The sequence below is a fragment of the Anomalospiza imberbis genome, chromosome 9 (assembly GCF_031753505.1).
Source record: "Anomalospiza imberbis isolate Cuckoo-Finch-1a 21T00152 chromosome 9, ASM3175350v1, whole genome shotgun sequence".
In the NCBI taxonomy this organism is placed as follows: domain Eukaryota; kingdom Metazoa; phylum Chordata; class Aves; order Passeriformes; family Viduidae; genus Anomalospiza; species Anomalospiza imberbis.
The window spans coordinates 25689687-25701828 of record NC_089689.1 but is presented as its reverse complement, the minus strand read 5'-3'; the positions used below and the strand labels follow the sequence as shown (position 1 = coordinate 25701828).

Below are 12142 nucleotides of genomic sequence, written 5' to 3'. Positions count from 1 at the left end.
TCTGGAGCAATCCCAGGCTTTCCCACCTGCAGACAGAGACTGCTAAGTAGGAGTTTCTGCTCCTTCTCCACCACCTCATAACAGAGTGTTTGTATCTGAACTCAAAGTGGTTATGTGCACATCTCCATCTGCACATCCACTGGACACTACCTGGAGAGTTTCTTCCTTTTACACACATGATACACACACAAACAAATGCCAGGTTTTAAGTAAGTAAAAATATGAGTCACAGAAGTGATACTTTGACATTCTCAGTAATACAAGTTATAATAATACAGCTATTCTAGTCCTCCCTCTGGAGATGTGGCCATACTGCTTTGCACCACACCACCTTGGCACAATCATCACTCAATATTGTCCTTCACATTACCCTGGGTCCTCCAGCTATACATATAGTGACTGGCAGGTCTGTAAGCAAAAGGCTCCTTTTATATTCCAACTAACAAATAAGCTCAAAGGGTCCTTATTTTTCAGATTTCATGGCCACTTTGTGGATTTTTTTTCTGTACTCACAAATGCTGTGCAAAGTTTAGGTTCCCTGTTAGAAGATGACAGCTTTGGCAGCCCAGCATCCCATAGCAGGGTGAGGCTCATTCAGAGTTTGCCACTGTCCTGCAAAGCCAACCTGTAATTTTACAGATACACACAGGCCAAAGCTGACATGATCACCCAGATCAAACTCCAGAACTCTTAGAGTGGCTACAACTTCTCAGCTGAGCATACTTGATGAAAAGTAGGTACTGTCAAACTACCATGAATAACAGAGCCACATCAAATGTCAGCTGCCAAGAATCCCTGCTCCTGCCCATGTGCAAATGCAGCTCTGTCAGCTGTGCTGGGACACTAATGCCTGCTCAGTGAAACACCAATGCACCAATGTGGGCATCCTGCTGGTGAGTGCAAACCAGTGTATCCACTGGTGTTCATGAGAAAGATTTTCACTTATCTAAAATAGCTGCTGGCACTCATTTGCTTTTGCAGTTTCCACCTACCCTCACTAATCGCCTCTTCTTCATTTATACTTCCTTTTCCCCTTCCCATCTGTTCTTACCCAAATAGAGCTACAGGCCTGATAATAAAGTTACTTGGTGAGGTTCTCAGTTCCAACAACATGATCACAATAATCCTTTTTACCCTTCAAGTGTATGATGTGTATAAACTGCCAAACTGCACTGAATTCTGCCCCCTCTTCTGTGTATTTTCTGTGTGCAAGAGGCCAGGCTAAGTGCAGCTGTACAATCCTGTATGGATCTGAGATGTGTGGCACTGCCCACTGGAATGACAAAGCAACCAGACATTTCCACTTGCAACTGGTGCCAAGTGCTGCAGCATGAGGGGATGACTACTTATTTTTTCTGTTTCAGGAGATGGAGCCTCAAGGGTCACGCCTGGGATGCCTTAATAATAATTTTTCAGCCAACGGAAACGTGGAAAAAACCCTCAGAGTTGAATCTGCAACTCAGCTGCTCAGCCCTTTCCTTCCATAAGCCACAGCATCATAAACTACTCCTTCTGACACAAGCAGCTTGCACAGTGCAAGATCCAAGAGGCTGCCACCACTTTAACAGGACAAATTACTGGGATTAGGTAGCTGTGTTGCAATTCATTATTTATAACTGCTCAAGAGCTTGGATGTGGACAGCATGGGAAGAAGCAAGCGTTATCCTACACACTTCTTCAGTGCCCTTTTCAGTCAGCACAACCAAGTCAAAAAGCTCCTTTGGGCTTGTCCCTCAAACATTTCTGGCCTGACCAGGGGCTGTCAGTCTTTCCTGCCCTGTCTCTGAAGGTGATTCCAAGCCAAGGCCTCACCAAGAAGTTGCTATTCCCAGCCTGACATTGTCAAACCAAACCCACTGCACCATTACACATTTTAAGCACAGAACTGTTTCAGAGGCTTGTAGAGAAAGTGTAGGCGTCAGAAAAACCTTCAAAAATAACTATCCTTTGAAAAAGCATGTAATTTAATTTAAAACATATCACAATTTCCTTTCTAATGAGGCAATTTCAGAGTGAGCAGAAAGGTGCCTTTCCATATATTAAGTTCCAGCACCTGACATCAGACAACTGACATTATTTAGGAAGTGTTTTCAGTGTGCATGATGCATCTAAAGCAGTTCTGCGGAAGGTCAGTACTTATTCTCTTCTCAATTATACTGGGTTATCCTTGACTTTAAATCTTAAGCATCCCTACAAAGTTCTCCAGAAAAAAAAGATGCTTTTATCCATAGTGTTTTGAATTCTTCACTTAGATATCTTTCCATGATGAACAATGTGCTTTGTATAGCAGTTTGGCAATCCTTTCTGGCCTCAAAATGGTCTATATCAGGAAAGGTTGATGGGGGGGGAAAAAAAAGATTCCTGCATTTGTTTATTGCCCTCAATGTGTGGTGAAGCCAGTTAGGTACTTTTACCAAAAACCAGTGAGGTTAAATTCTTAATGTATGCTTCCTATCTTTTGGTTAATGCCAGGTCAGAAAAAGGTAACGGCATCCAGACTCAGGCAGGGCATTTATCTGTGGCTTGGGGAAGTCTATCCAGCCTCATTCCACTGCCATCCTGAACAGCCAGGAACTGCCATGTACCTGACTCTGCTGGCAACCTGAAAGCCCCAGCACCCCAGTCCTGCAGCAGGAGATGCAAAGCAATATTCACCTGTGAACAATCTTGCCAGATGGATTTTCTTCAAGAGCAACTGAGCACATTTCCTTTGGAAAAGGAGCACAAACCAAATCACTCCAAGAGCCACAAAGAGCCACAGAAGAGCCAAGACCATGAATGTACCTTGATGCCCCAACACATCTGCTGCAGATGCCAACACTGAGAAAAACCTCCATATCAGCTCCACATTCAAAGTTCTGGCCACAGTCAGCGTCTCTTTATTGAAACACATCAGAAAGTAATTTGCAAAGAACTTACTCCTATTGCCAAGGGCCATAATGCTTCACTTACTACCAGTGAGAGCAGCAGCTGCCAGCATCCAAAACTTTCTCAGGCTACTCTGTGGCAGTGTTCCTAACATCACTCACTCACCTCATATGAAGTTTGATTTTGTGTCCACCTTTCCACAGACCAATTGCAGGGGTGTATTACTTGGTTAACCTGTTCTCTGTTCAGAACAACTACATGGGCTTCTTTACAGATCTACTATTAACTACCACCATATTTAATTAAAGCCACACTGGGCAAAAAATGAAAAACTGTGTCTGGGATAGACCCATGGTCACAAGGAATATCCCCAAAAACCAGGGTGACCACAAAGCCACTTCAGGCAGTTGCCAGATTTACATTTCCACTCCAAAAGTAACAGTAGCTTTTATTGTCTTCCAGCACAGAGCTGATGCACTAGGGCATCTCTGGCAGCACTACACTAACACATGCAACTGCCTCAAAGTACCCATTCAGATGGACAGAAGTCCTCATTTTCCCATCCACTGCCAGGCCTATAGCCAACAGACAAGGATAATCATGGGATTACTATTACAGCAGTGCAACTACTACAACCACAACAGAAATCATTAGCTTCCAACTTCAAAACAAGAAAAGCAACACAGCAGGGAGCTTGATGACAGAGGGGCCAGAGGAAAAGTAAAGTGATGAAAAGTGAGCAGCAATAAATACTTGCCTTAACTGACTTTATTTTTTTATAACTCGCATGCATACAGCCTACAGTGAAAAAGATCATTTTTTCCTTCAAAATCTCTCTGCTGCCATCCTACCAGAGCCAGCCTGCAAACACGACACAGCAGAGAGGGCAGGACGCTGCCTCCAGAACAAGTCAGCCCCTCAGGAAAGAGGAAACATCTGGGAAGAGGCACGAGTACATACAAGTACTTTGTGCTTCTAGGCTTGAGCACAGAATTCAAGCTCCTAAATTCATGTGACTCATGAAGAAATCATTTGCTATGGATTGGGCTTTAATCCAACAAACAAAAAGGGATGCTGTGTTTTCCCGCTGAAAACAAGACCAAGAAATCTAAAATCACTTCAAAGTAATATCAACAACATAAAAAGTAATTCTTGTTTCCATTCCAATAAAAAGTACAGTATGTGCCTTTTTATTTTATTACTGTTTTTAAGAAAACCTATACTAAAGGAAATAAATAAAAAACAGAATTTATTTCAGTTTCCTGATACAGAATATATTTAAACCGATGTATTATATAAGGAAAAATGAAATGGCGAGGCAGGCTGTTAAATAGTCTCTAAATTCTACTGGGAATTCTTGTTTGCTCTAAATGTCTAAATCATCTCATTGCCAGGAGAGGTGCAGTACCTCTGAAATGAACAGCTTGGAAAGCACGGCTCCACCTCCAAGAGCAGAACTGCTAACCACTTCCAAGGGATTACAGACACCCAACTGAAACCCCTACAGCATCACCTCCTCTCTGCCTGAATAATGTTTAAAGCAGCCAAGTTACAAATATGCTAACAGATCCTTCTGCCTCTCAACGCGTGCCTTGGAAAGAAAAAAAGGACGGATGTTGAAAGAACATTCCCAAGTGCTTTGGGAATTCATCAAGGTGCACTATCTACAAAACCTGCAGGCATTATGCAGTAACTGAAGGTGTCTGTCTACTCATCCTTCACGTCTGAAACACAACACACAGCAGATCCTACCAAAAGAAAACACACAGTGGAATTCTTCAACAGCGACATTTGGTTTCTGATTAAGAATTTTACAATACTAAGCAGCTCTTTGCACCAGTGGAATTGTAGGATATCAAATTACTACCACTACAGTACTAAAAAAGGAATTACAAATACATTATGTAGGAGTTATAAATTATGTATTTCTGTAGTGTAATTATACAGAACTTCATAGCAATATACACACCAAGCTAGATTTATATCTGCAATATACATATATACACATTTATATACACATGCTTGCCATTTTTCATATCTATCTCCCTCTGAATAACATCATTGTAAGACAAAGAAAATTAACTGAGGTTTAGAACAGTAGCTGTTTGCCATGCACACAAGATCCATTATAACATGAGATAATAATACATTCTGAACCTGGCAACCTCTCTGGACAAGCTGACCTTTATTGTACAAAGATATTTTAGGAAACAAATATCTTTCATTATTTTATTAAAGTACTGGATTCAATCACTCCAAAGGCATTATGAATGATAAGCAGAACCTCCTGTAAACGTATTTTCAGCATATAACCTTAATGTGATCCAATTTTACCTCTGGAAAACAAGCTTTATCTTCTGATGAGTGGAACCAAACACTTGCATATTTCCTTAGGCAAGGATTTTTGAATTCTAAGGTCCAACAATTATACCTAGAAGTGGAAGCCTATTTACTTAGTAAATGTAAAATGTGCAATGATTTATATAAAAAACTTGCAATCAAAGATACAAAAATTCAAAATTCTGGTTAAATTTCTGAAATGCTCTACAGTTAATTCTAGGCACACATATACACATATTATTTTAAAATATAAGTAGGATCTCCATAATGTAGTAACAGACACAGGCAGTATGAGAATCAAAGTTCTGAAGTACCTGGTCAGGAGATATTGAACATACTATCCACAAGAATTCTCAACATTTTCATTCTGGATGGAAGATCTTTGGAGCAGCTCCCCAGGTTAGCAGCATTTTATCTGGTGAGATGACTAGAACACTGGATACTAACAACCAACAACTCATCCCCCTATCAGCTTTGATCCTTATTCTCTTTTATTTCCTTTTTTTTTTTTTCCAAAAAGAGCCATCTGCTATGACAAAAATGTATCTGACCCTGTATGATTTTTAACATTTTTAACAGAGAGCACTCCTACCTGCTAAGGCATCCCGGTAAAGTTGCACAAAATGGTTAAAGATATCCTTAGGCAAACATTTCTCATCAGGCAAACACTGCAGGAGAATGACGATCTCCGACTGCCCCACGGCGTGCATGCCTTTCGTGGTGAAACACCAGCACTTCCTGTTCACATCTGCACGGATGCAAACACGGATCAGCAGAGCAGAATTGCAAAAAGGATGCCTAAATTTCACTGCAGGAAGACAGCTCTCGCAAGGAGCAGTTTTACAGCAAGTATTGTTCTGTTATCTGTCACACAGACAAATTACGTCCTACATCTGTTACCGTGAGGGCAAGCACATCCAAAACAAGAGCAGCTCAGTAATTCCCAGTTTACAGCTAAGGAAGAGCCAGAGTATTACAGCTTCCAGTCAGATCTTGGGATTAACACCACAGAACAGACTTTTAGCAGTTCCTGTATTCAAATGAAAGGACAGGATTTAAATGTGAATGAAGGAGACTGGGAACAGGCTAGGCTGTTGGCTGTGCGTACCATGATCCTGACAGCTAAAACAGTTTCCAGCAGTGATATCTTCCTTAATAAATGGAGAGCTGGATGTCAGGTGTCTCCATAAGACCTCACTGTGTTGTTCTGCTTCACAGGGATGTTAGTAATGATACGTGCTCTGAGCTTCATTTCTTGAGAATATTAAGTTATTGAAATAAAACCTGTGTCTATAATATATTACCTTTTAATACATATATAAAACATTGTACTGCAATTCAAGAGATGCTGAAAAGTTTATAAACAACTTATTAATACAAAACTGTCCTTCCCAATTTCTCCATCGTGTTTCTATCCAGCAGAGATCAGCGGAGGAACTGGCATGAGAAACCATCCGTGTGCCTCCCCACTCCTCCCTCAGCACAGGTACACACAGGCACAGGGCAGAAAGGGACAGAAGAGGTGCACAGGGGCATGGAACCTCTGCATTATTATGGGATCCCATCTGCTTTTTCCAGAATGGGATGACAGGGGAATAAGTGAAGCAACCAAAGGAAAATGGGGGATAAAATACCCTGTCCTACTAAGCTCTACAGGAGACATTGATCTCCAAATCTGAGACTGGAAGCTCTATCAGTCCAGTTTATATTTTCTACATAAAATTATCTGTACTGATACCTAAATCATCAGAAAAGGGACTTTTGACATTTAACTTAATATGGCTCAATACAAAGTTTTCAACCTGTACACTTTTTCTGAGACTCTCCTACCAAATAAAAATGCTGCTGTTCCTACTAATAATCTAGATAACATTCCCCTTCTCATAGACTAAGACTGATTTAATAATAAACACTTACAGTTTACTATTTTTACCATGGACAGCAAATTAGCATTTAAAACAAATACTAGAGGGTCAGGGCCACCATCCTCCAACTGCTGCATGACAGAGATCTGAGAAGGTCTCTCTTCCACAGCATAGTCTATGAAAGAAACAAACACAATCAAATCCATAAATTACTGGTATGGACTATACATTATAATCAGATCATCCCAATTCAAATTCTTTTTACTGTTTTGACCTTTTAGACAAAAAATTTATTTAATTATTGCTGCTTTAAGTGATTGTTTCCTAGACTGGTATTTTCAAACTTCAACAGAATTTATGAGATAGCCTCTGTACATCCTTTAGAAAGATGCATCTTGTTTCAGAAAAATAACTATTTTTCAGTATCAACTAGAGGAGAAAATTGAAATCAAATTGAAAAGTGTGTCACAATGTCAACTGAAATCCCAAATTACTAAGAAATTAAGAATTGTTATTTAAATCACAGCAAGGCTGAAGGGCATCAGTCCTGGACTACCATAAACAGCTAACACAGGATGGAATAGATCTGAAATTAAATACTGCTCACATTTTGGTTTTGACACTATCCTGAAATAAAAGGTTACTTCCTGCTTAACATTAGAAATGCACAGTGTCAGCAAAATACCTAATAGGAATAAAACAACCAAAGAAGAGAAAATAAGTTAATTCCAGCAATGTATTAAAGGATGTCATGAATCAGACTGTGGAAAGTCATTTCACATAAACAAATACACATTTTCTAATCTTTTCAAAATTAGTTTTTAATTTTCTGAAGCCCCCTTGATTGGGTTCTTTATAAGGGGATATCACAATGACTAAAAGCTACACTGTGGGCCAAGATGTGCAACAGTGTTGATGAATGCAGTGCCTGGGGATGCCTTAGACACAGCCCATGTTCCAACAGAATTTCAGAGAAGGGAACCATGAATATTCATAAGGCTAATTAAAACCTATCTCTGTTTGAAACATTCCCCACAGTCTGATTAGTAAAGAAATTAGCACATGTTTCTGGACTGCAGTTAATTTTTTGCTTTGTGTTTTACTTGTTACAGGAATTTCATTGCAAGGTGGGGCTCTTCCTGGATGCAAATAGGGACCAATTGTGCAAAGGAGTGGCCCAACATTTACCCATGAGTGCTTACTGAGAATTCCTTCCAATATTCAACACACTGCCAGTATCTTATTTTTAAAATAAACACAGTAGCCACTAGGTTATTGCATCTGGAAGCATAAAAGCTGGCTGTCAAATTATACCCTCACCTCCTTTTACTCCAGTGGAGATGAGAATTGGAGGAAGACCATCTTCAGGAATCAGATTCATTGCACTGCCAACAGGACTGCCAACCTGAGTTATATTTCCCGAGAATACAGAGGCATTATCAGTCTACAAGAAGCAAACAACAAGAAGGACAACATTAAAACAGTAATAATGATAAAAATGTAAGAGCTGGCTGGCTAAATTTTTATAGATGTAGGTGAAGGAGTCCGTGTCTGCTGGAGAAACAGAAGCACCAAGTAATTTGGCTCTGTAACAACAGATGATCGTGCGATAACTCCTGGATGTGAACTATTGATAGAAAATCTGCTCAGAGCCTTACCTCCCTTCTCTAACACCATACATATCCCTTTCTTCACAAAATCTTAATGCATCTATGTCCATTTGAACTTTTTGCAGAGTCTCAATTCCACTTACATGGGGTATGGTGGACTTAACATTGTTAACTTTATCTGCACTTTCCTGCATACATAATTTTGTGACAGAGTATTGTTCTGATCCACACTCTGATAATCTTATTGTTTCGAAATCCTTACTGACCACGACTCACCTTTTTTAAAGCATATGTTACACAAATATCCTTCACACACCAGCTGTACAGCCAAACAGCTGGAAGCCACACAGACAACAAACATTGTTAGTGCTTTGCCCCAAAACTCTTCATTTCATTTAAAAAGATATGGTTGTTTCAGCACTCTGCGAACATTCAAATAAGGACAACACTTGCTATGCAACATATTAAGACAAGCCTGAGCAGATTTCCTACATCAGTCTTACTGCAGTCACCACAGCAACTCACAGACCACTCACAACACAGGATTTTGAATGCCAAACACTCCCTTACTTCTGCTGATGAAGTGTTGTTGGCCATGGGCTTTGATGGATCATGAGACACTGCTAAGGTTCCCGTGGAAGTTGTCCCAGCCACTGTCAGCTTTGCTGCATCGGCAACTTCTCCATTGGGTAAAATCCCATCAGCAAACCAAACACGCCTTTGTTCTCTAGGCTGAGCCACTGCAGAGAACGTAAAAAAACAGCATTTAACATCTCACAGCAACACTGGCTAGGAAATTGGAAAATCTGAGTATAAAACAGCAAAACAGAAAAAATAAATATAAAAATGTGGACTGGAAGGAACTTAGGACATCACCTAGTGCATTCCCTATGGCAGCATCATGTACAGACACAAACCACAGTTTACATGTCCTCAAAAACCTGATGTCCCTGCTGAGGGCAGGAATAGTACACTGGCATTAGCCGTTATTTGGAATGGATGAAATGCAGATATTCTTTCTAAATTCTTACAACAGGTAAACTGAAAGAAAAAGGAAATGTTCTTACCTTCTGCTCCAGGATGCTTCAGAACTCCCACAGGTACCATGACAGTGGGAGGCGGGGAGCTCAGGGCGCCCGAGGCCTGAGCCTGCTGCAAAGGAGGGATAGTAGAACAGTATTCAGCAGGATTGTTAGGGTTAGGGCTCTGGCTTGAGGCACTCATCATGTTCTCCCAGGCTTGAGCTAAAGCAAACAAAGAACAAGAGCCATGAACACAGAGGAAGATATCTAACAGTCCAAAACATTGTGTTAAGTTCTCAGTTGCTGCCACCTCCCAAAGACCATTCCCTCCATGTAACAGCCCAGGGGACTGCAATTATGCAAGAAAAGCACAAGGAGAAGCTGCACTGGCCCTGTGCAATAAAAATGTCAGTCCATAGATAAGTATTTTCTGAAAAGGGTTAAAATTCACAAATACACTTTGACTTGAGTGATGCTTAGTTCTCCATGCTTCACTTTGTTTCTTCTTCAAAGATTTAATTGAAAACAGTCAATGTGTAAATATATATATATATATATATCTCACAATGCATGGAGAAATAGATATTTTTACTACAAATGTTTCATAACCCACAAAATACTTGAGCAGATTTAGCTTTCATTTATGATAAAAAACACCCTGCATTTCTTTGTGTCCAGGGCAGTTTTGTACTATTCTTAACTGTAAAAAAACCCTTATGCTACTAACTCGGAAGGCATGACTTGAGCCTTAATTCAATTGGCCAAAAAATAACACATAAATCTTCTTTTTCAACAACATCTATCATAGGAAATTATCCTCCAGTGAGTAAACCAGACTATCTCCACAGTGCTACTTCTTTTTCACATTTAAGGGAGGCTTGTAGCAAGATGCCAGAAAATTCATATGTGTGTTTGCACCCACAACCATATTAGTGTGTTAAAAATAAATGCATTTTTTGAGTCAGGCATAAATATCATGGCACCTAAGCTCTCAGAGCATGTACATCCCTGGGCTCCTTCAGCTGCAAGTTGTTAGAAAACCAAGGTGGAAATAACAAGACCAAAAAAAAAAGGACAAACAGAACTCAACAGAACATAAACCCTCCTGCTTCCCCCATCAACCTGCAAAACCAATAGTGAAATGCTTGTCAAAGAAAAAGGTATTGGCTTTCCAGTTGAGAAAATTACTTGAACCAAAGCACTTTTTGAACAGCAATTCTATACCAGTTATAGTAAAAGTCCTGAAAGAAGAAAGTATTACAAATGCACAAAGTTACATATCCAGGGCTCCTTTATTAGAAAAGTAAAAGAGCATTCTTAAAGCCTTCTTTAAATGGAGCAAAGTGCCAAGTCAGCACATCTACCAACTGAAAATACACTAAAAATAGCATTGGAAACTGATGAAACACATAGCCTGGCCATGGAAACATGCCAGAAAACACACAACCCTCCCCTCACACCGCAGTCAAACACAAACCAGGTTCTGAGCAATCAAGTGAAATAATAACTACTTTTACAGTTCCTACCCCTGCTTCCAGGTCTTGCAAAGATTAATGCTTAACCTGCCGCACTGACAGGGACAAAAGCCCCAAAAGCTGCACTGACAAAGAAGCTGGAGGGGTGGGATGCACTCAGGTTACAGGTGAACTAACCCAAAGCATCACCACGAAGCCTGCAGCAGGGACAGGAACACAGGGAGAGAGGGCAAGCACAGCACTGGCCTGGAAGGAACCAGGCACTGGTGTCGCTGTTTGCTGCCATTAATGTGCATCTGCCCTGGCAAGAGGACAGAGAGGCTTTCAAATGAAATCATTATAATATGATCAGTTTTATTATGTCTTTTTAAAACAACACTTTTGTTTCAACAAAATATTTACAGATTCTTCCCTTCCCCAAGATGAAAATTAATCCTACTCATCACAACAGAGCCTAATTGCTAAGACAGAGCTCATCATAACAGAGCCTGTCTATTGCTAAGTGTATTTGTAATTTCTTGTTCTTGTACACCTTGAAATGTGCTCATTTCTCCATCTCAAAATGTAACAGTTTAGAACCCCTTCAGCATGATTACTGGGACTAGTTTTTAATTTCTAGATATTATAACTTACAATTTCCTGTCACACATTTGGCCTAGAGTAAAGAATTATTAATAATTAAAACCGACCACTGCACACCGATTAATGTTTAGTATTTTTGAAACATTCCATCTTTTTGAAACTTTTTGAGAAAATTATATTCCTGTTTAATAACAGATACTGTCTACTAATTTTATATTTTCATCTCAAGACTAAGCACTCAGTTACTTTTAACAAAACCTGAACCAATATTCAACTGCTTTGGAGAAAAAATATACAGCTATGACCTTAAGTTTAGTGTTTTAGTTTAGATGATCCACGAAGTAAGATATTCCTGTTTAATAACAGATACTGTCTACTAA

At 39.8% G+C, this 12142-nt stretch overlaps 1 protein-coding gene across 1 annotated transcript in view; it reads right to left on the bottom strand.

Annotated features, from left to right (window-relative positions):
* The window catches only part of ZFYVE9 (zinc finger FYVE-type containing 9), a 56106-nt gene that overhangs the window by 13174 nt on the left and 30790 nt on the right, over window positions 1-12142 (bottom strand). Inside the window, exons 6-10 of the mRNA XM_068198755.1 lie at window positions 9751-9927; window positions 9254-9423; window positions 8394-8517; window positions 7126-7248; window positions 5801-5956 (exon numbers count right to left, since the gene is read on the bottom strand). Coding sequence (XP_068054856.1) covers window positions 5801-5956; window positions 7126-7248; window positions 8394-8517; window positions 9254-9423; window positions 9751-9927 — 750 coding nt within the window. The remainder of the gene's footprint in view (window positions 1-5800; window positions 5957-7125; window positions 7249-8393; window positions 8518-9253; window positions 9424-9750; window positions 9928-12142) is intronic.